This window comes from Neopelma chrysocephalum, unplaced genomic scaffold (genome assembly GCF_003984885.1).
Source record: "Neopelma chrysocephalum unplaced genomic scaffold, ASM398488v2 Primary Assembly neopelma1_24, whole genome shotgun sequence".
Taxonomy (NCBI): Eukaryota; Metazoa; Chordata; class Aves; order Passeriformes; family Pipridae; genus Neopelma; species Neopelma chrysocephalum.
The window spans coordinates 30,391,829-30,418,829 of record NW_020897693.1 but is presented as its reverse complement, the minus strand read 5'-3'; the positions used below and the strand labels follow the sequence as shown (position 1 = coordinate 30,418,829).

Sequence of the window (27,001 nt, the reverse complement as noted above, 5' to 3'; positions counted from 1 at the left end):
TTCAGACCAGATTGTTTTCCATATCTTGTTTGTATTCTTTTAACTAATTCTTTCACCACACCAAAACGTGTATCAGTTGCTTCTGAACGATGTTTTACAAAACTGAACTAAAAATGAAGCCAGACCAATGCTTACACAAGAAATGCAGCTTATTACATTTGTTGCACTCAAAATAAATATTGATTTCAATCTAAGAATGCTATGAAAGGGCTTGCATCAATTACACAGTACATCACAGTCATGATGCAAGTTACCTAATTCCAGTGATGCACACAGCAAATCAATCATTCACATCCACACAGCTTGGTAAGTCAGAGCCACCACTACTTACCTTTATCTGAACTTTTAAATACTGCATTCATTTTGGAGTGGCATTATAAAGGAAAAGGTTTACAATGAAAAAAATGTCAGCTAATCTGCCAAAAACCCTGCAGTAATTATAATTACCTCTATTCATGTCATGTGTGTTTTAATACATACACAAATGAGTAAAAGAGCCCTTAATGACAACAACATTATGAGGGGAGGTTTTCCTTTTGCATTATCTATTTATTCAACACAAAATTATTAGGCTATTGTGATAAAGCAGCTAGAGTACAATGACTTTCCTTTAATCACTAATTAAAATGCTGATTGCCTGTTGAGTGAGACGTGCAGTTATGGTCAAACACCAAGTCCTATTGTGTGATAACAGCTTGGGCTGGCCTTACAACTGGGTGGGGTTGAATCACTGCTAAGTAAACAAACCCTCTATGGCTGAAAAACACAATCCCTTCAGCTCAATAAAATCCTTAAGTAACTTTTAATTTTACAGCCTGAGACAAGCTAATATTGCAGAGCACAAAAGTTCAGAGATAAAGAGACCTACCAGGTGCTGGAATAAACAAGCAATTACACAGATTAGAGGAGAGCAGTACTGGGTCTGTATGAATTAATTTATTCTGTGTACAAGCTAGGTGGAAATTAATTTCATGGGGCCAAATTCAAAGGACCACTGGGACATTATTGGCTTCATCTACTCAACTTCTAGAGTATACTCAAATTACATCTCTGCAATCCCACTGATAGTGCCCCAATGCCATCAGTGGGGTTTCACAGATATAGTCAGGAGAATCCACACACTCACATTTCCCTTACATACTTGATTTGTTGCAAAATAAATTAAGTAAAATAAGACCTATTTATCTACACTCCTGTATTCCATGAAATCATTTTAAATGACAGTAAAAGAAAAAATCTGCAATATGCCACTTCACATTGGACACTATTTAACATGTAATGTTAAGCTCCAAGTACCAATGCTAAAAAAGAAAAAAACCTTCACATGCACACACACACAGAGAGTGTAGGACACGAGAAAATCAGCATCATGGTACTCGTCATTTACAAAAAAGACAATTATTTTTCAAGAGGGGTAAATAATTTGTAATTAAAACCAAAATAAAGTAATAACTGATTCTAGTATTATGATCTAAATTTCATGAGATACCATTGTACAAACCTAAGGAGCATTACAGCATTTGGCACTTTTAAAAATAAGGGGGAAACCCTCCACTTAATCCCAACTGTGGATTTATGGATATATGGCTTGCTGATATTCTAAGAAATCAATTTAACCCATAAAGTTAACATGGCATAGAAGAAACAAACATTTGTCATATGTAAATTCATTCCTTTAAAAGGCCACTGGTTACTAATTTAAAACACCTCCATCCAATAAATAAGTAAGAGCAAATTTGCTTTCTTCCAGTTCAACAGGTTTATTCTCTTAACAGAAAAAATAATAATGTGCTGTTTAATGGACTAACCTTTATCATATTTCAAATAATCACATGAAGTTTGGGGTTTGGGTGGTTTGGGTTTTGTTATTTTTCTTAAATACAAATTATAAGAAATTAAATTGTTGCTATACAGAGGCCAGAGAACATGCTACATCTTGCAGATTGTCAGCACTAGACATACAGATGTAAATGTGTCAGACTATCTCCCACACCCTATGACTATTATTACCAATTGCAACTGATGGTGTGCTTCAATTCATTCTCTCCTGTTCAAATAAATACAACTATGGCTCTTCTTTTACACTTTTGTGTTGCAAGACCAGTGTCAGGAAACTACAACTGGTATAACAACCAGGATCCAGCCTACAGTGATTAAAATCCACCAGTTACCAAGTCAATGGCTCTTCTGTCACTGCCTCTGTTGAGCCACACCACCTGTATCAATGGGTATTCTATATAACTAAAGATATAAAAGACAGTGTCAAAATCAGCTGTAGGGAAAATCATTGAAATATTGTGGTTTCTACCAAAAGTTAAAAAAAAGTTTTATTTCTAGATTTCTGTAGACTTTGGTGATCTAGCCACTAGGATACTTTATAAAAGGCACCACTACAGTAAAGGGATCACAATAATTTTGGAGATAGGGCAACTTATAATGACAGCATTGGTAGAAATACTTCAGAATGATTGATAAAATAGCTCAGGCCCTAATCTTCCATGAAGACATATATCATTCTCTGAATCCCTGCCTATGTTTCCCAGGCTTTGCAGAAGAAGGAAATGGAGGTGGCATCCCAGTGCAAGAGTAGAATCTAGAGCATAGGGTCTAGGGTTTTTTACTTCAGAAGCATTCAATAGAATTACAAAACTTGGTTTTATTCTTCAAAACTCCCTTAAGCTTACAGCTCAAATTCTTTTAACCCTTCCACTCAACACATTCAAATAACTTCCAAAGGTATCAGTTTCCTAACCACTGAACAAATACAAACTGAATGCAGTGACCCATCTTTCTAGACAGCACTGCTGTGGCTTTCTTTTGATCACTATTACCCGGCTGTCATTAAAAAGCTTTCTCTTACTGCCTACGATACTCTTTATTGGCAAATACAGAAAGTTGATTTTTAAGAGCATACTGATTATGGAACATTTTACTTTTTAAAAACCACATCTTTCTTACATAAAGAGGAAGAGACTTTGCCTTATACACCAACAGCTATGCCCTGATCAGTCCTCTCAGTGATTCAAAACTGAACTTGCAAAGATACATGCCCACATTTTTAGAAACTTGCTACATTTGCAGTTTATGACTTCCATCTAGCTTTGGCATATGCAAGCACGCAAAGACTACCAATACACATGGATTCTCAACTGATACACAGGAACATTATGCTATAATTGCAAAGGACCACTTAAGATGATCTAATTACACATGGAAAACTAATATCCACCTAAGGGGAAACAAGGAACAATGAGAAACACTAGAATAAGATAAAAGAATGAACATAGGCATCATCAGATAATCTTCCTAAAAGCTGAGTGTATTAGGCAATAGAACAGCCTGACAGGATAGATGGCAGAAACCCACTAGCTTTTGATTATTATAACAGGAGAAAGCAAACTAGAAAATTCATTGTATATGGGCAGAAACACTGGATGATCTAACTGGTCTTTTCCACTTCTGAATTCCATTACTGATTAGTCCTGAGCTTTATTTAATCTTTTCCAAAGCCTCACACAGTAGTAGACCAGAGAACCAATTCATATCTAACAGCAAATATTTTTAATTCTGTTCCAAAGATCTTCATAAATATTCACTTTCTCACAAATCAAAACTGTTCTGTTTGTATCTACTCTAAATAACCTGAGTGCAACATTTCATAAGACAAATATATCCAAATAGAAGCATATCATAAGACAAGTATGTTATAGCCAAACAGAAAGAAGCAGCAGATGCTCACATGCAAGAGTGGCCTTTAGGACTTTAAATCCTATCACAGAAAAAAAGGGAAACAGTAAGAAGGATCCTCTAGCATCACCTCCCAAGTCATGTTGTGCCATTAGTTGAAGAAAAGCCTTACAGGCTTTTCCCTTGTGCAAAACCAAAACCCCCAAAAATTAAAAAACCACCTGAAAGCCCAAACCCATGGGAAAACACTTGTAATACACATTCAGTTTACACTTACATGCTACACTGATGCCACAGTACATATATAAATAGAATGTGATCAGCACTATAATGCTAATATGAAGGTTGCATACTTGTGAAGTATCATGAACAGAATTAGTGTTTATGAGGAGTTTACACATCAGTACATAACTTAATGCTAACTTTATTAGCTGTTGAACAAAGCATAAATATGCACACCAGTATATTTTCTTTTTATGAAGGAATGGATCAATAAAATGAGCCAGTTTGAGATGGTACTTATTACAAGGACTGGGAAGCACACCTAAATCAGTTCAAGAAGCTGTTGCCTTCTGTATATTACTTGTACCCAGAAGTGATTTTGTTTGACCTTTCACAGTGTTAGAAACACACTTGTATGAGACTGAGAAAAAAAGATATGGTTTTCTTCCATCTCCTTGTCCTATGATCCAATCTTTGTTTTTGAATTAACATGCCACACTAAGCCTTGAGTTCAGCTTGTTACCAACTGCCAGGACCCCAAGATGCTTTTTCTTCTAGTTAATCATCTCACCAAGTATTTAAAATCTTAGCATCATGAAGTTGAGCACTTTCCTTTAGTGAACTGTATATATTTTATTTCCTCATTTTATCAATATAATTTGGAATTCTAACCGTATGCTTTAAAATGCACACAGACCTTCCCTTCTGAAAGTAGCTCTAGGTAACAACTACAAATTAAATAATATTTCCTATTTCTTCATCCAAGGCATCAGTGAAGAAAAATGTTACCAGGTCCTGAAGGTGTCCCACCACTACACTGAAACTGTGCTCACGCTGCTTAGTTGAGAGCATCAGTTTGGTACCTATGTAAGAATTCTAGGCTGTCCATCTGATTATGACTTTTCTCTCAATCATCAACCCAACCCCCTTTATGGTAATTTCATCATCATCATCTTTATCATAGAACAGCTGAAGAAAGAATGTCAAAACTAAGATATTTACTAAAAGCTAGAATTTTACTAAAATATATGTCACATTTTGTTTCTTTGCTTCCTATAATGTGTGCTTATCCTATTACTGTAGGGTAGACTTGTTGACACTATGTTTATTGAAGGAGTTGTGTTGACTTCTTCCAGATGTTTATCAGCAATGTGTATTTTTCCAATAGATGAAGTTTGCTGACTGGTCTATTAATTGGGTCAATAAGGTTGAATGGCTGAAAAAACAGTACTCATAGAAATCTTCTTCAGGAAACCAATTAAATGCCTAAACAAGAATTTCTGATAAGGAAAGACACTGTCAGAGGAGCTCCCTGATTCCACTAGGAGCCTGGAATTATCTCTAGTCACTATTTGAGGTCTAGAGTTTTAACTTAGGCATTTAACTCGTGTTGAATTGAGCACAGCTCTACACTTGCTAGTGTGCTAGGAATCTTACCAGTTCTCCAACAGTTTTCATAGATGATGCTGTCAGGTATGTTAGCTGCCTGACCAGTTCTCAATTACTCTTGAATATCATTCGTTATTAAATCAGAACAAAACAAAAAAAATCCCCACACTGCAACTCTACTTACCTAGGTATTTTTCATTCCTTTGTTTTTTATATGGATGGCTGAGTTTCTCAAACTTTGGCATAGATTTTAAAAGTAAGAAATCTCATGTCCATTAATACTTCCAGTGAAAATTAAGCAGCAAGAAGTTAACAAATTATTCTAAGAATGCCAAGGCATCTCTTGGTCTGCTCACTAAACAATGGGCAAGCCCTTTTTTCTCATTCTTCCTTTCTCAGTGCTTTGTCTCTTATAGTTGAATTCCACTTTGTGCCCGTCTTTCAGAGTTTATCTCCATTTGTCCATACCATTCTTTTATGGTCATCCATAACAAACTGACCCAGTTTCAGCTTTTGACAACATCCCTCAAGTTTTAGGTCACTAGAGAGCTCACGTTTCGTTAAACCAGACTTGTGCTGAACTTTATTTCTTTGCACTAGGAAAGCTAGTGTTTAGCCCTTTTGAATGTTTCACTAAAGAACTGTCTACTGCCTTCACATCACTGTGCCATGCACTTGCTTCCTACAGAAAGCTACCTACTAATTTTCCAAGTTTAATGAAGTGCACTTTCTTGAACCCTACCATCATTAATAATAGGATGCATTGCATCTGAAAGCTGCACAAACTGTCAAACTATTTGACAGCCAGAAACGCAATGGGAAAATTAGTCAAAAACCTGAAAACTAGCCAAATGGTAGCCATGGAAATGCTAGAGACTGGCAAATAGGGCCAAGCAACTGGAAGGAGAGAATCAGAGATTTGTCACGGTTGGAAGAGGCCTTTAAGAGAAATTACTTGAAAGTCATATAAGAAATAGTGACAATATAAAAAAGATATAAAGCTATTAGAAAGCCTCCAAAGGAGAGCAGTAAAGATGGTGAAGGGCCTAGAGGTGAAGCCAGACATAGAGGTCACTTGGTCTGTTCAGCCTGGAGGAGACTGAGGAGAGACCTCATTGCAGTCTACAACTTCCTCATGAAAGGAAGAGGAGGGGCAGGCACTGATCTCTTCTCTGTGGTGAACAGTGAAAGAACCTGAGTAATTGGTCTGAAGTTATGCCAGGGGAGGTTTAGACTTCATATTACAAAAAGATTCTTCACCCAGAGGGTGGTTGAGCACTGGATCAAGGTCCCCAGGGAAGTAGTCACAGCACCAAGTCTGACAGAGTGCAAGAAGCATTTGGACTACACTCTAAGGCACATGGTGTGACTCTTGAGGTGTCCTGTGCAGGGACAGGAGTTTATGGGTCCCTTCCAACTCAGGGTGCTATGAAATGCTGCACGTTGCAGATAGCCCCAACACTTTGGTCCTGGATTGCACAGTAGTTGATTTTTGGACCTGTCAATTATGTTACTTTATGCAAATTAAATTAATTTCACCCTAAGAAAAGTCCTATTTCCTTGGGACTAAGCATAAGTAATTACCATTAGTGTCCATGAAAGTTATATGTACTTGTTGAGAATGGATTAAGTAGTTTATAAATGTTTACTTGGAAGGAAGGAGAACAGAAGAGAAACAAACAACACAGAAGTCCTTGGGAAGGTAACGTATTTGGGAAAGTGCTCAGAATAGATTATCCATAGTGTGCTGCTTCACTTACAGCCATTTCATTTCCATATATTTCTGTTCCCAAGCTGCAGAAACTGAAAAAAATTCACTTTCATGGTTTATCATCTTCAGTTCTATGATATTCAAATGTTTTTGTGTTCTTAACCAGTGCTATGGCAAACTTATTTCCTGACAGAACTGGGTAAAGAACAAGAAACTGCTTTGCCTACTGCAGAATTTGTAAGTACTAGTATTTGGGATACAACTTTGAAAATCGGGTATCTATTTAATCAGAAAATAAAATGGATCAGAAACCCAATGGAAAGAGCTTAAATTTCACATCCCAAGTAGTCTCACGATTAGCACCTTCTAAGTCAGTAAGAACTAAATTTACTTAAATTGTAATCGAAACTTTTGAATAGCTAATATGTTTGGGAAATATTTAGAAATAATTCATCATGAGAAAATCTGTTACAAATTAGTATTTGTTATTTATTGCCCCTTAGTTGCAAATAAAATAGCTTGTTCATAATAATACAGAGTTGTATGTCAGTTGCGCACTAGATTAAATGAGTACATCACTAACTTTTGAAATTCCTAAAATAAAAGTTTTGCAAAAGTTTCCATTTACTAATGCTCTAAATGTCAAACAATTTATAAGGCCAGTCAATTTTAACTGCATAGTATGGATAAGACAGGTAGAGAGAATATAGTAAAGCCTGGTAGGGTATCTTGCAAATAACTGAAACTAGAAGTCTCACACAATTGTTGCATGGGTAGTCCAGGATGTAACTTTGCATCACTTTTATCAGTGGGAAGCTAGCCAGACCTGTTTATCAGTGGATGAAAGGCAGAACCATACCCTACCAGCTTCCAGGCCCCTCCATCTCTGTGTTTTAATTTAGTTTCCACTTACAGCAAGCTCTGCATCTGGTACATCCCTGTGCCAGAAGGCTCCAGAAGAACCCCACATCAGAACCTCACATACTATTGTACTGTATTTAGATAACTTTATTAATATTTTAGTATAAAAAGAAATTAAATGTATATTTTGCTTATCTTTCATAGTATTTCAGTTTTAACTAAATATTAATAAATTGCAATGCTTTTGTTACCAGAAATAAACTTCAAAGCTCAAAAGCATTAATATATCCCAATTTGCTGCAATATTAGCTTTTCCAATAACTTTGACTAATTTCTCTACGCAAAACCCATTACGTAAAGAAAGAACAACACCAAGACTTTTTCACAAAATGGAAAATCCTTTCTTTAAAGCCAGGATACTGTTAAGGTGTGTAAGGATAGTCAGGTTACTTGTTCGTATAAGACATTAAGTATTTGAAGATGAATACTTCTTTAAGGGAAGAAACACTAAGATGGTGAAACATTTTTATTTGCCAGAAGGAAGTAAATCTTTAAAATGTTTGTTACATTGCAAATGCCACTCTGGACTACACAGACAGAAAACATAGATTTCTGTTAACCGGATTAAAGGCCAAGGCCACAGCTTTATTGAAATACAGTAACTCACACTACAGAATTATCTGACAGCCAATAGTCCTTGCAGCAATAAATATTGAGAGCCCGAGGCAAAACACCACATACACCGGACCCCAAAGAAATGCAGTCCAGCCCTAATGACAAACTTCTAAGTCTACAATACTGATGAAACTTGAACTCTTTTGTTTTGAGATATAAAAGATGTAGTAATATCTGTATATAGCAATAAAACTTTCCTTTGCAGTGACTTTTCCTTTCCTGTCTTCTTACTGCACATACCAAAAAAACATTGGTGAAAGGCAGTTTTAACAAAAATAAAAAGTGACAACCAGAAAAATCAAAGGTATTTGACTGTTCTCCACCAAATCTATTCAGAGTACTGAATTCCTAGCATCTTTTCAAAGGTATTCAATACCTTCAAAGGTATTCAATACTCTGTCATATTAGATAAGGTATAAATTACTTATTCCTCAATTCAATTAACATAATAAGTGTGTGCAGTGGAACCACCTATAAGTTTATGCATGCACTAATATACCTTTCTGAAAAAAATAACTTTGGTGCTTGCTGATTTCTTACCTAATGCACCACATATCTTGAGGCAGCCTAACAAAATTACTTTAGTAATATTATGCAAGGTCAATATTACACTCCTGTACTTCAAGGGTTATAGATCCCTTTTAATGTAAATAAAAAAAAAATAACTCGTTCCTCACATCAAGTTGTTCGACTTCCAGCTCAATACTTAAAATCAAGTCCATCAATGCTGTTTGTCTCCTCCAGAAGAGTATCACTCCGTAAGGAAAGGGAGCACTTCTAGCCTTTCTTCAAAAACATACATCTTAGTCTAAAATTTTTATTAGTTTTATAACTGAATAAGAAGCAGAACAAATGAAATTACAAAAAAAAAAAGGAAAAAATTGAAGTGTTATGTCCTCAGGCAACAATGCTGGGAAGAGCTATCTTGCCCGTAATTCATATTAGCTTGAACAATAACAAAATTTGGCTACATATTGTGGGTTTTATTTGTCCATATACAGATGAACCAAACAATACTTCGGTCCAAACATAAAATGAGAAGGGTAAACTTTGATCTTTAAGGTCCCTTCCAACCCAAGCTATTCTATGATTCTATGAACTTGAAATCCACAAATAGGAAGAACAGTCACTAAACCCTGCTCAAAATCTACAAGTATAGGATTGGTACATCCTCTGATTTAACAGGGATCTTCCCACAACCTTATGACTTACAGGCTCCTACTACATACTATTGCCTACTAAAGTGCATAAGCAAATAAAAACGCTGGTCATTCTCAGTCACACATAGGTAATAGACCAATAACTCTTTTCTCTTCCTGTAAAATAATGGCTGATTATTTATGTTCTCAGTCACACAGAAAACTTGCATAGCTCCTGCTCTTTTTCAGGAAGATCTAAAACCTACTGCAATGTTATTAGCATTTGAGAAACAAATTACTCTAAATTCTTTAAAAGTAGTCAGCTGTAATCAGTTGATATAACAAGGTCATAGGACCCAGAAGTAAAGAAAGCACAGGAGAAAAAAGTTTTGCTATTTTGAGTTGGAAAGTCTCCTTCCGATTAACCCTTGCACCAAGTTCCAAAGGCTACATGAGAAGTAACATGTTGCACTAGATTTCAGCGGTTTCTCCCTGCCGGGTAAGCACTACATGTAAATCCATTAAGTCTTTGGAGTCTGAAACCTGTAACTGAATGCTCAGCCAAAACAGGTGATAGAACAAAGTTCCTACTAATCAACTCAAATTATCCAGGAAGTGAGGCTTTGCTAATGAATTATAGTAATTAACTCTAGGGACTGGTCAGTGCTGGCAGACTACTGCTTGTTCCCAGCAATAGGAGACATACAAAATATGCATGTTCATATGCCTAACTCTCCATTCCTACAGGTTTTGGAGCAGTATCTCATCTCCCTCCAACCTGAAACTCTGAGGTAACATCAAGGGCTAGACAGGCCCCTGGCCCTGAAGTTCAACACTTGACCAATAGTCTGACTAGGACAGCATGAGAAATGTACTCATCAATTTCCATATCTAACTAAAAAAATAGTGAGTCAATGTAAACATATCACTCATCTGAAGAGGCCAGCATCATTCCTATATCCCCTGATATTTATTTGACTGTAGCTAATTGCTGGAAGTCCTGGGTTAACAAATGAGCATCAGCTCATCCTACAGCTGAGATCACCATCAATACTTGAAATGCAATGATCTAAAGAAATATTATGGTCCAAATACAGAGTTGGCAAATATACAGTGCCATCTCAGCCCCATATCACCTTTAATAATCCAAGTAGTATACAACTGTTTAATTTTCCTGGCCCAGCTTACATGAGGTAATAACAGAAACTGCCATCTAGCCAATTTAAATGAACAATAATAAAAATATCTGAGAACAAGTTTAAAAAAAAACAAAAACAACAAACATACAAAATTCAGAAAACAGTAAAGCACTCCCCAGCCAATGAATGCTTGACTCAGATTATGAGAAGTGCATGGTGTTTTTGTGTGACCAGGCCACCTTATAAATATACTATTTATTCTACAGTGATCCAAGGAGTTGAGTCCTTTGTGAAAGAAGTCCTAGCATCACTTACAGCTCTGTGCATACACACTAGAGAAGAAATACTGCTGGAGATCCCAATCAGAACTGAAGGTGAACAGTACACGGTGAAATCCAGCCTCTTTCCATACAGAGAGGAAGTGATTTTTAACTCCAAAGCTCCTCTTCCCTTTGCCACCGCTGTCAATGACTGAGGCAGCTCAAATCCTACTCCTAACCCAGCTCTATCAGCAGCTCCAGCTTTGGATTTGTGCACACACTTGAATATCCATTCTTTTCCATTCCCTTCTGGTGGCTCTCCAACTCTTAGCACATACATAGCAAGTAGTTTTCTCACCACTGTGAGCTGAAGGCACTGCTGTCACTACAGATCTTATTTAAACTCTGTAGCATGTCTACAGACTATTCCATAAGCTGCTGCCACCTTCTTCAGGCTAGCTGCTACAGGGTCATAAAGGTCACTAAACCCATATCAGTCACTAGGATCAATTTTCCCTTTACAAAGACACACACAGGAAGAGATGGTGAGAAACACAGGGCAGGTGTGCAGTCCCCATAGTCTTTGCACCAGCAGCACCTACGGGGTCATAGGAGTCAATTCCCACCCAGGTGGGGAACCCCATGTTTGGCTAAGATGCTGTGCCTTTAAAACAGACAGAACATTGTAAATGAAAAATTCTGTTCTAGTATTTTGCTGTTCCTAGTAGGGGGAACGCTTCAATCTTTTTGCAACTGCTATGAAGCTTAAACAGAGGAAATCCTACTTGGATTTCTTTTAAACCAGAATAACCTGCCAAAACATTCACGGGAAAGAGTTCATGATAGTGTTGTATTCTTTTCTGAAAGCTTCATTTCGACAACTACCAGCAGATCTCTTCATGAACACAGCAAAATCTTAAACTCTCTATTTGACCGTGCTTGCCTAAGGCATTAAGTTCAATCCACCATGTCGCACCTCAGTAACTCAACACAGACTTGGAAATTCATACAGTCAGCTTCCCCAAGGGATTTGTTAAGTTTCACATACATTTAGTTGAGCAGTTGGCCTGTTCAAATTGATAAACTTGTTGCTCAGTGCTTGCAGATTTTGTCACTAGGAAAAATAAGTATTGGAGTGGGGGAAGAGAGGCTACTACATCTCAGTAATACTTTTTTTTTTTTAATAATTACACATGCATTACTGCTTCTATCTCTTCTTGAGAGACATTTATTTTGCGGAAGAGACAGGCAGATACTCTGGTGATGGGCACATTAAAAATGCCACAGATAGACAAGATGAATGTCATTAACTGAAAAATGAATAGAGCAGATAGATACAAAAATACTACTCAATCCTATCAAATATAAAGGAATAATTCACCACATGAATATCCTGTGTATCTGAACAATACCCATATATAATATGCAGGCTACTGATAAAGACTTCAGTCTGGAAAAGCACTTAAACACTTTTACTTTTTAGTAGGTGAGCAGTGCATTGGAATCAATGAAATTATTCACTGGATTAGAGTTAAAGCATGTATATTATTATCTTTTTTTGGTTGAAGGCTAATATGACCCACAAGTAACTATTAGACGACTTTCATAATGTTATACCATAAACATCAGTATGACATGTTATTAAAGAGTAAAAGTAACTTCCCCCCACCCAAATGATGCTTATGGATATAAGAATTACTATTACTATAAGAATTACTAACCTATGGTATATAGCACAAAACAAACCAGTTCAACCCAGTACCTGCAATGGCTTTTGTCAACATTGGCAAATGGAGCAGAAAAGCATCAGGAAAGGCTGGCTGAAGAAATAAGAAGCAAGAGCATCCTCCTTTCCAGAAGGGTAACTTTACGGACATACAGCAAGCAGAAAGCCTATGCTTGGTCACAGTATCAAACCAAAGGAAGATATGATGTGTCTTTTCATCAGTCTTCAGAACGCACAAATTAAAACTTTCTCTGTATCCTGCAGAGCTCCTCAATTACTTGTCATTACTATTGTGTGAGATGGAAAGCACTTAGTCCTCAGAGTGTAGCACAGATAGCAACCAGACTTCTCTTTCAGCTATAGTCTCATGTATTTTGATGACAACCCAAAAAGAAGCAATTACTTTCTCCATCTTTCCTCAGATGCCTTTGTTATAAAATACAAAAAGTCTTATTATCAGTCCTTGCACCTAAACTGTACAAGGATTTCAAATGATGAGATGAATTTACAAGGATGATGCATTGAAATACCAATGACAGAACCACCGAACAGAACATCTTAGCTTCGTAGTTCTGCAGGGATCAGTGGTCTGCAGCTTGTGTGATACTCTTAAAAGCTATAGGTTTATAAACACTATGTGGCTGTGCTTGTGACCTGTCAGAAACCTGAAGATTTACAGTCTCAGAGGTGGGAATCACTGTCTGTTTTAAAGGAATCCAAAGTGTCACGATAGCCTTTTTTTTTTTAAATATAATATGTTAAAAAGATCAACCTTATTTTGCAGTATGTAAACTGAGTTTTTTTAACAGATAAAATAATGCCAACAGAAATATACATATTTTCAAAAAGAGAATAAAGATCATTTAAGTTATAAAGACTTAATACAGCTAAGAGAAAATAAAGACATATATTTCCAAGGCCATTCAGAACACAAATCCTATAAGGTCAAGTGTTTAAAAAACAAATATCTACAAAATATGTACATATAGTTTCATGACAAGTTCTGAGGGAGAGATTACTTAAGGACCAGGACATGCAAATTGGTATTTAGGTGCAGCAGGATATGACTTAATCTTATTTTCAGAGGCAGTTAGAATACCTGAGCCAATAGGCAAAATCACATACACACAGGCTAGAATCTGGATTATCCCAGAAAACAACAACAAAACCCCAAACAACAACAATTAAAAACCCCAAACAAATGAGAAAAAAAAAAACACAACAAAATCCCAACACCAAAACACACCAAAAAACACCAAAATCCAACCCCCAACCCCCAAAATACTTCACTGCCAGTTTTGGGCCCATGTTCTCATCCTTTTCTAACTCACAAATAAGGCATCTTAGAAAGCAGAACAGGTTACAGAAGCTTTCATTCTGATTACCGGCACTGCACCTGACCCGTGAAGAAATAGGACATCATCTTCAGCTGACTCAGTGATTAGAACTTCACAAGCAATCAATAACTAAAGTTAAGGCAGCTACACTTTCTTTACACTTGAACATAACGATTGTCAGCTTGTGCAAGAGAATCTATACCAAAGGGAAATCTCCCCTTGCTCAAGTTCAAAAGCGCCAAACAACAGCCCATCTGCAGTAACCTGTCTGTCTTTTGTAACTACACTACTGTATGCTGTGCAACAAAGGTTTTATACCTACTCAATGACATATTTATTTTTCATTTGGGAAAAATAATAAAAAGCTCACCTTTTTTTTTCTGCTCCCGCTTGCTATATTTCAAGATGCAAAGCTGTTTTACAGTTATAAATAACTGATAAAAGGAACAAATTTCTAAACATCTTGTTGTAATTACTTTCTTGTCCGAATTTAACATTAGAGGATTGCTGTTAATCTGCCTAAAAGAATGAATGTATTGGTAATGGCTTTGCAATCTAATATGAAACTTTCTTCAAAAACAAGTATAAAATGTTATTTGCATAGAATTTGTTTAATGCTTTCTTTCTATGGACACAATGTTCAGCTTGTCTTTCAAATATTGGGATTGGCATATCAACTAATCCGAATGACAATGATAGCTTAGTTAAACATACAGTACACTTGGGAGATAAAGGGGATCTTCCTCAAAAAAACAGTTATTTATGCAGTCCATTTCATAAAGAACTCCCTTAAGGTGAATATGAACCACCTTTTTCAGGCAGAATGGGCTCTTCCACCAATATGCATGCAACGATTGAACAACCATATGAAATGTACTTTGCACACCTGGAAGAAAAACTATGGGAGTTCTCATTTAAAGAATAATACAGTATCTAGTTAATCTACTCAATCAAGCTACCTATAATTCTCTTTTGAAGCCACCTGTAGTTTGCTGCTAAACTGATAGTTTCTGTACTGCCTTTAAAAGAAGTAGTTGATTCTCCTGTTTGAGAATGTTATAGTTCTCAGATAACAGTGTGTTTACTATCTTTAGCCATGGTAAGTTCTTCAGCAATTCTTCAACTCTTTCAGAATGAGACAAGTATAAACCAGAAAAATATCACCTACACTACTTATAAAGATTTATGATCAAGTACAAGCCTTGATAAACAGGATTTTTAGTCAAGGTAAATTTTATCATAGTGAAATCCTCAATCACTGGTAGCCAATGAAAAACATCTTCATTAGTCACTAGAGGAATGAAATAATTCCTACTGTATATAACTCAACTCTAGTCCTACTCTAGTCCTATAACCCTACAGTCCTGCTATTCTTATAACTAGTCATAGCACTTACTTTCATGAAGCCTTTGTTTGCTAGTAATTAGACTTCTCACACTGTAATTACAGACTGCATCTTGGAGTATTTGTTTGCAGAACTGGGCCTTTAAACTGCAAAATTCCTCCTATTAAGAAACAATTTTTATCAAGTATCACAAACTGCTTAACTCTCAAATGGGTGTTATTGGATTTTTTAATAGTATCCAACTTCTGAAGGCAGAAATACACGTTCCTCAATCACCAGGAGACATACTAGACAGTGAATTCTCACCCTTCCTAATTTATTCAACACGCTTTACTCCCCACACCTTAGCTCTAATGTCAAATTAAAAATTTCTGCATGTGCCATATTCTGTAGCAAAGGAATTCTAAGGAAGAAATCACAGTGTAAAAAGACAGACCATCACTATATTTTATGAAAATTCAGATGGTCAAAGCAAAGCACTACACAATTAATATTTGTAGCCTCAGTGTTAAGCAATAAGGGAAAATTCCACCAAGGAGGAAGCAGAGAGAAATAAAGCAAAGTGACCTACCTACAGTCATTTGGAACAAGTCCTGGCAGACTAAAGAGTGGAAGACAGGAACACCAAACATCCAAATCCTGCATGCATTTTTTAGATCAACCATCTCTCTAGAAACATCCCCTAATAGTTCACAGTCAGCTCTGGAAGCCAGCAGTTTGAAGCCAAACCTACTGGTAGAATCCATCTGCTTTACAACAGGTGTTCCCTATACAATGGCCCTAATAATGACTTAGTTGGGTAATCTTGCTTTGACTAGTTGTAAACTGATCCTATTGCACCACATACCCAACCTAGAGCTTGAGTGCTGTTGTCTTCTCTAATGCTTGGTGCATAAGAAAAATAAGGCCAGGCTTAGTAACTTCCTTTGCCACACTGACATATGATGTACTTTCTGACCCCTGCAGCTGTTTAAAATCTGACTAAAATTAGACCAGACAGCAAATTCTTCAATGAACTACAGGGTTACTGAAGAAGCAGAGATGCAAGAGAGCTAAAGGAAACTAAAGCCATTTTTATGCACTAGCTCCATCCTCTACACAATTGAGCTATAACTCATAAATTATGTTTACAGTTAGATCATGAATTGATGCTCACCTTTTTCTGTGCTTTGTTTTTGTTCACTTGTAAAATGGGAATAATAGTAGTGGACTATCTCCATGAGGACAATAAAAAAGGTGTTTATTACCATTTTAGCACCACACTACAGTTCAGGTAGCACAGTGATACATATAAGAACACATGTACATATAGAAACCTACATAGCATAAAGGAGTTTTAAATCTCCAGATCTCCCTCTTAAATAATTTAAGATGAACTAAGAAAACACAGAAATAAAATAACAGAATAAAAGTAGGTCTCATGCAGAAATTACCCGGTTTTTTGTTGGGTTTTTTTTGATTGTGCAGAGCAGGTGCAGTAAGTATCATTTCCCTCCTGCTGCTTGGCCCACCTGCTGTCTGCCTGATGGTTCCATCCTCACAACCTTAGTATTTATTTTCAATATGCAAACTTAAAGCTAATAATCTAATTCTTTTCATGTTTTTTTTTACCTCAGGTATATTCTAGGTATCTCCCCAAATAACTCTGTGTATCAAACGCAACTTCATTATTCATTCAGATTATGGTGAAAAGAAAACATACAGCAAAACTTCTTCATCTGAAATATTCTATTGTACAGATGTGACTTGCTGCAGAGAGTCCAGACAGAGGACATTACGGCCCCTTCTCTGTTTTGCTTCTTATGCTGTCAGAGGCGAAAACGGGTGGTGTCTCATTTGGTGTGAGACATTGCATGAATTCATTAAATAGGTACCCAGTGTAGAAGGGCTGACAACTGCAGCAATAAAAGCCTCATGATGTGTAATAAAAATAATAAAATACTGATAATAACAGTAAATTTCAAGGTATAAGTCTTCTTGGTTTTGAGCCTATAAGGTTTTCAGAGTTTCGTTAAAGATTTTGACTAAAAGAAAAAAGCACAAGCACAGGATAGCAGGGGATTTCAAGTAAAACATTGAGTCTCATTAACTCATAATTAGATGAGAGTCAGTAATATTGTAGCAAACCTTATCAGGCAATTCTCTCTCCTCCTCCTTTTTCTTCCACAAGCTTTGTAAAAACACTCTCTTTCACACAAATGTTTGCTCTACAGAACTAGGCAAACCTACATGGAAACTTGCATATCTGAAAAAAATCTGTAATTTCCTGGTTCCCCTTCAGTGCTGCAGCTTGGCTGTTAGGTTGTTGGACACCTTGGTTCAGCTCTCCCCCAGCTCACCTGGGCTCCTACTCCAAGGGTGCTGTGTAAGAAAGGTCCAGAGTAGGCACCATAATCCCAGGAGGGGATGGAAGTGCCTCCCCCCAGCCTACTGCTACAGCAGCCATGCTTGCTCTCCTTTGAGTTAATGCTGCCACTTCAGGGATGTGTTCTCATTTTTCTGCTTAGATCACAGACTCTAATGTTGTTTTAATTTATTAAATAGAAATCTACATTTATGGGACTCATAATCAACACCAAAACCTAGATGACACCTGCAGCATATGGCCCATACCCACATAGCACAGCTGCACTGCAAAAAAGTCTCACTGACGATGGGGCCTGGCAGCTCTCCCAGCTTCCAGTCTTCCATGCCTCCAGTGAAGGATATGGCTGACATCTGCATTTGTGAAATTCCTGCCACCACACACTCTCAAGGCCAGGGTTTGGACCACTATTCTGCCCAGAAGTCCATGCAGGTTTTCACAGCAACACACCAATGTTTTGATATGAGAGCATTTATATCTGATCGTGTGAACTTAAGTTTTCCTTCTCACCTGTGAACTGAAATGCATCTTAAGCCTCCTTTTCTCTGCAATAAGAGATCTATTGATCTGCAAAGAGAAATTATTCATTAACACTACAAGCAGTAATAAAATTTAAAGTTTCATAATTCTGGACAATGGGGTCCCTATATTTATAACTGATACAACTCTTAATTCAAAACAGTTACTAATGTCACTACTGTTTATTATACTTTTTTGTTTAGAAGATATTTCCTTAAGCTTTGCCTTTTTCTTTTGCTATTTTTAACATTTTTCAAATTCTTTCTTTGACTATCCCAAGCACCAATGAAAATTATGCTATGCCAAAGAATATTGTAAAGGCTACTGTCCAAGCAATAATGTATTTGTTATTGCTCAAGAAAAATAAACACTTCTATAAATGCATAAGTTGTGAAAATAATTATTTTTGTTATCAATACTATATGAAAACTAAATTGAGGTCAGACAAAATAAAAAGTAATGACTGACGATGAAAAAAACCTGACGCTTTTTGCACAAAGCAAATATATTTGCCACAGCTTTCTTCTATCTATAGTAATGTCCTAACTTTTCTATATGTATGTAGTTTTTATATTCTGATTCCAAATGTCTCAGTCTTTAACTGTGGCTACATGCATTCCAGCACACAACAATACAACAGCTTTCTTATTTTACTGTTCTGTTACACAGAGCATAATTTTATTATTTTAAAGAAAACATTTCTATAAAATCCAATAAATCAATATTTCTTAAAGATAAAAGTTTTCAGAAACATGATTTGCTCTGTTTTCTCCCTTAACTGGCTTTCTGTTTAGCATGAATTTTAGATGTAATGTTATTTCAGTCAACCAATACTTTTAAGCATGCTGAATAGTGTGGAACATTCCTTTATTCTGATGTCATGCAGAAAGCATTTTTCTCAGAAGACATCTTTTGTAGTTGTAACCAAAAGGCAAAAGAAACTGGAGATCTCAAAGGGTGGGGGGGTTGGGGAGGTTGGGGGGGGGGAGGAGGGGAAGGCTTAAACTCTCAATCCTGTCACTTCCAAAATGGTATTAAAACCACACATATTTTTGGCAGTGACCTCTTAAAATAGTTCCTTAAAAGCTAGTACTTCTTTGCCACATTCAAGGTATTATATATATTTTTACAGGTTTTGACTAAAAATTCCTTGCATTATTGTACTGTATCACAGGGAAGTTCGCTATAGTTTCATGAAAGACGTTTTCATTTCTGACTGGCATCTTCTCAATAGCAGGGGGCCCAGGCGTACCGCTCTCTTCCAGGCAAACCTTTCTGCTCTTAAACAGTACAGCATTCATAACTTGCTTTCAGCACTGCAGGGCAGCTACACAGAAGAGTTTCTGCAACTAAATAGGTTACATCACAGAGAATTCCACTATTTGGCTAAGGTGTAAAACATAAATACACCCCTCATTCACTTCTGCACCTTACATATATGAAATAATATCTGTCTCAAAGACATGCATTTCCACACCACAGCCCGGTAGGTTGTATTTTTAAGGTGTTTATTATGTATCATCACTCCAATTAAACACATGAAATGGACAAATCAACTACAGAAGAAAGGAAGCATGAAAAGGTCTCAACAGAATAAATACAAGTACTGGCAATAACTTTTGTTTCTGCAAATACTCTGAATTCTCACTGTATGAAACTGTACTTTATGCTGAATGTGACTCTGTCTTTACTACCTCAGCTATCTTAGAGGTCTAGACATAAAGGGAAGGCATAATAAGGTAAAATTGCTTAAAAGTATCATCAACGTGATTCAGGAACAGGAAATCTTACAAGAAGCAAAGCTTGGTAATTCTAAGATAACTGATGAAATTATAATTAATAAAAATTTTGTATCATCATATGCTAGTCTGCTGGAGCATTCCACCAAGCTATAATTAGAGAAGGAAAAGAAAGCATTTTGCAAGCACTTTTAAAAATGCTCTTTTTTTTAAAGATGTTTATATACTCAGAATCATAGAATCAAAGAATCATAGAATATCCTGAGTTGGAAGGGACCCACAGGGACCATCGAAGTCCAACTCCTGGTCTTTCACTAGACCACCCCAAGGATCACACCATGTCCCCGAGAGTGTTGTCTAAATGCTTCTTGAACTCTGGCAGACTTGGTGCTGTGACCACTTCCCTGGGGAGTCTGTTCCAACGTCCAACCACTTTCTGGATGAAGAACCCTTTCCTAATATCTAACTAGATAACTCCTAATATCTAACTAGATAACTCCTAATATCTAATTAGATATCTAATATCAGCCTCAACAAAGACATCATTGCACCAGGGAAAGTATCACGTGTTATCAATATAGAAGTATATACTACATACGCACATATATATGTACACAGCCTGTTTGAACTGTGAAGTTCCAACTGTTGTTGCCATCTCAAGTAACAACACACAAGTAATGTAAACTTCTGTGTTCTGTAAATATAGAAATAGAAACACATTAAGTTGTGTGTGTTATTGGATGTTATTACTGTACTGAGCTGTTGGTCATTTACATATATATGTATAATAAATAATACACAGAAGAAAAAATGTTACCTTACCATTCATAATAAACACACCCCCTTTTTTTCCTGCATACCTACCAATAAATACACTGGCTGCAACATATTCTGCCAAAAACATGCCATATTTCAAGTAGACAAATGCCACATAGTTGTCAAAAACTGCAATGTTAATGCAGGAAAAGCCTGGTTTCTATTATCTTTTCTGTAGAAATATCTCAAGAACACATTCTGCCAGAGGTAGGACTTGGGAAAACCTTGTCTTTTTATGTGTAATTTGGAACTGGGATCCAAGTCTTTTTCTGTGGAAAGAAGGGAAACCTGCTCCCAACAGATCTTTACTAGCATATCAAGCTACATCACAGAACTGTTAGAGTTGGAAAGGACCTCTGGAGATCAACTAGTCCAACCCCCCTGCCAAGGAAGAGTCACCTAGAGCAGGTTACACAGGAACATGTCCAGATGCCCCCCTGGGGAGCCTGTTTCAGTGCTCTGCCACCCTCAATATAAAGAAGTTCTTCTTCATGTTGAGATGGAACTTCTTGTGTTTTAGTTTATGGCCACTGCTCCTTGTCCTGTCACCGGACATCACTGAAAAGAGTCTGCTACCATCGTCTTGACACCTACCTTTGAGATATTTATATGCATTAATGAGATTCCCCTCTCAGTCTTCTCTTCTCCAGACTGAACAGTCCCAGTTCCCGCAGTCTCCCTTCAAAAGAGAGAGGCTCTAGACTCCTAACCATCTTTGTGGCCCTCTGCTGGACCCTCTCCAGTAGCTCCTTATCTTTCTTGTACTGAGGAGCCCAGAAGTGGACATACTACTCCAAATGTGGACTCCCTATCGCTGAATACAGGGGGAGGATTACCTCTGTCAACCTGCAGGCCACACTCTTTCCAATGCACCACAGGATAACAATATCTATTACTTTAATACACTTTTCCAATGTACTAATGATGGGAACAAATGTGATAGCACCACTTAAAAGGAAAAATATTAAAAAATTTCTTTAAACATGGTATGATTTTATTACAGTTGCTGGGAATAATCATAAATGCTCTAATAGGAAAAAATGTTTTTCCAGTTTTAATTTTTCTTTTACAGAGTCAGCACAGCCAGGGAGAGTACACTGGGTTCTCTTCTGGCTCATGCATCAGCAGAATTGGTAGCTAAGTGCCAACTGTAGCATCCTCATTGTTGGTGATCCATGAACCAGAAAGAATATAGGTAGACTCAAATTCCAGGTTGAACTTGTGGCACTGGCAGCCAAGAAAAGCCCCTTTTCACTTACTCCTTCCCCTCTTTGATTCTACAAAATAAATTAAATTATCCCAGGAAAGACAATCAGCTGCTTTGTGATAACAGATTTTTTTAAGATAAGACTTTGCTTTAAAAATCAACAGCATGCACTGAATGCACACTGTTAGACTGTTGTCCATCACAAGTATTGTGCCATGTGCTTATTGAAGAGCATTAAAGTATAAAAGGAAAAAAAAAGCAGAACTGCTTCTGAAGGAAATCATGCTAAAAAACTTCAGAGGAGCAGTCCAATCAAGAGTTTTAAATGTGAAAATAATGTAAGATTCTCAACTGCAGGCAGGATTGCTGAACAGATGAAGGCTAAACAGGGTAGTGTTTCTGCATGCTTTGAGTTGCTGTGGAGGAAAAAAAACCAAACAAAGTAGCATAAATAGAAAAATAGACTCTTTTGTCTTTTAATCATTCAGCTTTCTTAAAATTATTTAAGATTTAAAATTTAAATGCAGTGTATAATACAGACATTTGATACTAGAAGGGAGTACACAGTACACAGTTAAGCAATAATATTGTGTACATATATGTTTTGGGAAAATATACTATATACAATTTTAAATGTTGCACCTCACTGGAATGAACTAGAACTATATGCAAAAGACAGCAAGTGCGTAAAGAAAAGAAAGACTACTAGACAAACACAGACATGTAACCATGAAAAATACTGCAGAACAGCTTTCATCCCCACCAGAAAGACAATACTGAAAAGGACGTTTACCGCCCACACCCTTTAAAACAAAAAAGGAGAATGCTAAATTACTATGTATTTTTGTTTCATGAGGTATCTGGCATAAGCTCAATAATAACAGTTGTCCCCAGCCTCAGTGCTATGTAGCCACTTAAATGACAGCACTAGGCAGTGCAAGTTCTTCTTTATTTTCTTCTACCACTACTCACCCCTAAAGTTTATCATTCTTCATATTTATTATATATTCACCAGGAGCAGAAATTCAATGTGTTCATAATATTCTGAAAGAGATGCAGCTTCACAAATGATAGGAACCTTGGGGCATTTCAAATTGAATGCATTTTTAAAATCACTTTAAATTTCAAGTATTGACTGTAGCTAGACCTGCTTGCCTAAAGGTAATGGTCTGTATTACCACACCATCTGGATTACATTTCCAGCCTCTCTGTAGCTTCCCAAACTGGCACAACCTGGGGTGAGAGTAGTACCTCTTGTTATCATGCAAACACCACTTCAGCCGATTAAGGAGCAGCACTGTTCAGCTTTGAAGAGAATCTCATCCTCCTCACCAAGAAGGCTGTGTCTTTGAGCACAGAGAAAGGTTAAAAACAGGGTTGAAATGGAGTATATCCTCAGGGCTTCACCAGGGACATGAAAGACAACCCCAGAAAGTATGTTATATGACAACAAAGACATCAAATAATTTTACCGGAATAGCTGCCTTCTACCTCTACAAGTTTCCTGGGCACTTCCATATGCATACCATACCTTTTTCCCCTTCCATCACAAGATTTTTGCGTATTGCTCCTATGTGCTATGAAACAGCTGCTACATTTCAATCTAGATAGCTAAATTACAATGGTGGATTAAGTTATTCACACATAATGGATCAATTACCAGGACCTTCTGTACTCAGTGAAAAACAGAAACTACTCATAAGAGGGCATGTGTAGAAAGCAAGCAGCTGGGTTCAAGTGTTGCTACTTAGTTCTGAAACTTCACATGATCTTGTGCACTCAGTCCTGGTAGGATGTTCAAAATTTAATTTACATTTAAAAATGAAGGAGTTTGTTTCACCACTCCCAGATAGTGGCTAAATATTCAAATTATTCTTGTTAAAATGATAAATAATGTCTATGGGTAAATGTGCAGTATTTATAAGGAGATTCAAAGACAGTCCACACACACGAAACATTCCATATAGCTCTTGCCTACTTTCTGAAGAGAAAGAAAGAAATCCTAAATTTGAACTGCTTGTTGTAAAGCATTCAGGAATCCTTTAGAAAGGTATAATCATGCTAGATGCTATTGTAAAGGCAATGTTGTTAACTTAGGCTCATGGTACAAGCTTTGTATCTGATGATTTTAAAGCTTCATAGTGCAACTACTTGGCTTGAAATCTGATTTTCTCCATTAATGCAGTTATATACAAAAGAAAAATGACTTTCAGATTAAGGTAAACAGCTGCATAGTGATAATGGGAGTAAAACCAGCATCTGTGGTTTTGTGCAAATCAGTATTAGTTCAAGAGTGGATGTTGATAAATAAATGGCTGAAAGGCTACATACTTCCTGGAATATAGAAAAAGCCAAAAAGGACAGTGCTAAAGCGCCTAAAAATTTGAAAGATATATACTGCTGAAAATTAAATTGAAATATATTTTCTAAATACCTTCCATAACATAAGTGGCCTGTATCTTCTTTCAAGACAGAGTATCAGTTTATTTCAAATTTAGAGATATTGGCCTTGATTCAAATTCATGGCAGTTATAGAAACCAATGTTCCATGGCTTGATTCAGGTGGCAAGCATTAAATCTTTTTCCTGCTGTCATGCAACAACAACTTTAATACAAATTAGCACTGCCAAACTCAGTTTCTTGAGCTCAGAAGTCCTTGATGCTACTCCCTGAATTTTATTCATACTTTCACACGAATTTTGCTTTGCTGAAATTGTTATAGCAGACAAGAAACAAAAAAAATACAATTTAATGACACTGGATTCAGTATTATTATTCATGACATTGTATAAAATTTAACATGCAGCTCTTCATTATTTTTTAACTGAGGTAAAGCTCAATCAAATCCATACACTGTTTGTCGGATTTTTTTTAACATGTAAATTTGGTTTCTGTGAATCATATCTTCCCTTCAGACCAATTGTTTATGCTGAACTCGATCTCGTCAGTCAACAATAACTCACATTTTTCAAGCTACTGATTCGACTTTTACAATGGCCTTCTTGGAGTTCAAGACAAAACCATCCAAGCTTCAGAAAATACAAAGCAACAAACCAAAATAAAGAGGTTTTTTCAGTTTTTCTACTCACCAGGAATATACAATTAACTAAATTTGACACTCCAGACAACTCAGAATGAGATCCAGAGGGTAGATCTGAGTCAGAGAAAGCATATTTCCACTTAAAAAAGAACCCTCTGTTTCTCGAATCAGCCACTCCAGATTGATGGGCCCTTAATTGCGGAGTTCCACAAAAAGCGGTGGGAAATGCCAAGGAGTACCTAAGCCTTCTCAGTTTCCATGGCCATGCTCAAAAACCCCCGGCAAAAATTTGCATTTCAAGGAACGCCCAGTTCCAATGCCTTGCAACTCCCATAGAAGTTAACCAAAATCCAAAACCACTTCCTAGCAAAATTTCTGCCAAACCAGTCAACTCCCTGTAACTTTAAAATGAACAACTCATTCTATCTGAATTTAGACCTCAATTTACAGCCAGTCATTCATAAGTTTGCTTTCCTTTTTTATCCTTATTTCACAAATAATTTACAATCTGGGAGTACCCAAAGATAATCAAGCTCTAGGCTTTAGTGTGCTGCCAATAAAAAGGCATATAATGGTCAGTCCTGGTCAGGGGCTTCACAATGTGTGAAGGCAAAGGAAGCAAAACAAACTAAAATAACATCCCTTTTCCTTCTCAAAATCCTGCAATGATGAGGATAACCTTGTTAGTTCTATGACTAACAGAATTTTCACTTAACATCTAAATTTAACTTTTGTTATTTTTAATAACTGCAGCCTTGCTATTTTCTAAGTGATTCTCTATTAGAATTTTTTTTTAACTTCTTCATAGAAAAGGAAACAATCGATCTGTTTCTCAGTTGTCTCTATCTGCCTACCTGAAACTACCCTTGGCCAACTGCCTTGCAAGTGTGCTTAAAGAAAGAAACGCTGAAGTCAGCATAGGATGACATTACTCAGGCTCTGAATGCATGGCATACACGTGTTCTGGCTGGCCCTTCCTGCTCCTTCTAGGGCATGCTAGTGTTTATCCCAAGAAAAGGGGAAACTATATTCATGATTCTCCTTATAAATAGGTTTAAATGATTCGCCAATATAAATAGGACTAGAGTCTTTCTGTCTTAGTCTTCAAAGCAAAGAGATCAAAAATAGTGATGGACATGTTCCAGTTAATACGAGCAAAACTCATCTTATGAAAACACTTGAATTCTTGAATTAAAAGTGTCTGTGCATGGGGAGAGGGGGAGTTAGTCTTTTGGAACTACCAAATTCTATACCACTATCAAATTTTTAATAACTCAGGTTAACAATGAAATATGCTTACCCAGGATTTGCAGCTGTTTCACTAGGAGTGCTAAAGTCAAGAGAATTTTGTGAAAACTGTGCTCCTACCTAAGGGCCACACAGGTAGAAAACAGACTTTTCAAAGAGCACCATAGGTGTTTACAAAAAATAAAAAAGAAAAGTAAGGAAAGCAATGGATAAAAGTTCAAGGCATACTATGCATTGATACAATTCTCTCTATATCTTACTACATATCAAGCATTTATCAGTTGTCAGGAATAGCAATATCATGTTTTTAAGGCTCACATATGTGAATGTATATAACAGACTTCCACTATCTACTTACAATTTGGAATTACAGAAATGGCAGTGTTACCTAGTTTTCATTGAAATCAAAGAAGACCCTTATTGATTTCATCTGCGATAGGCTCCAAATGATGAAAAAAAATCAGATGTTCTAAATATAAGTGGCCAGCTTGTAAGAGAACCTGAGCATCTTCCTGGCACTGACTTATTTAGGTGACAAATAGCAAGACATTATATAAAATTTTGGCTCTAGTACCA

General features: G+C 36.7%; 1 protein-coding gene across 8 annotated transcripts in view; it reads right to left on the bottom strand.

The window, feature by feature from the left end:
* NPAS3 (neuronal PAS domain protein 3) overlaps positions 1-27,001 on the bottom strand; it is a 621,722-nt gene that overhangs the window by 566,054 nt on the left and 28,667 nt on the right. Inside the window, exon 2 of one of the 8 annotated variants that reach the window (XM_027670472.1) lies at positions 18,367-18,423. The exons of the other annotated variants lie outside the window; for them this stretch is intronic. Within the exon in view, the coding sequence (XP_027526273.1) occupies positions 18,367-18,423 (57 nt within the window). The remainder of the gene's footprint in view (positions 1-18,366; positions 18,424-27,001) is intronic. 8 annotated transcript variants of the gene reach the window in all.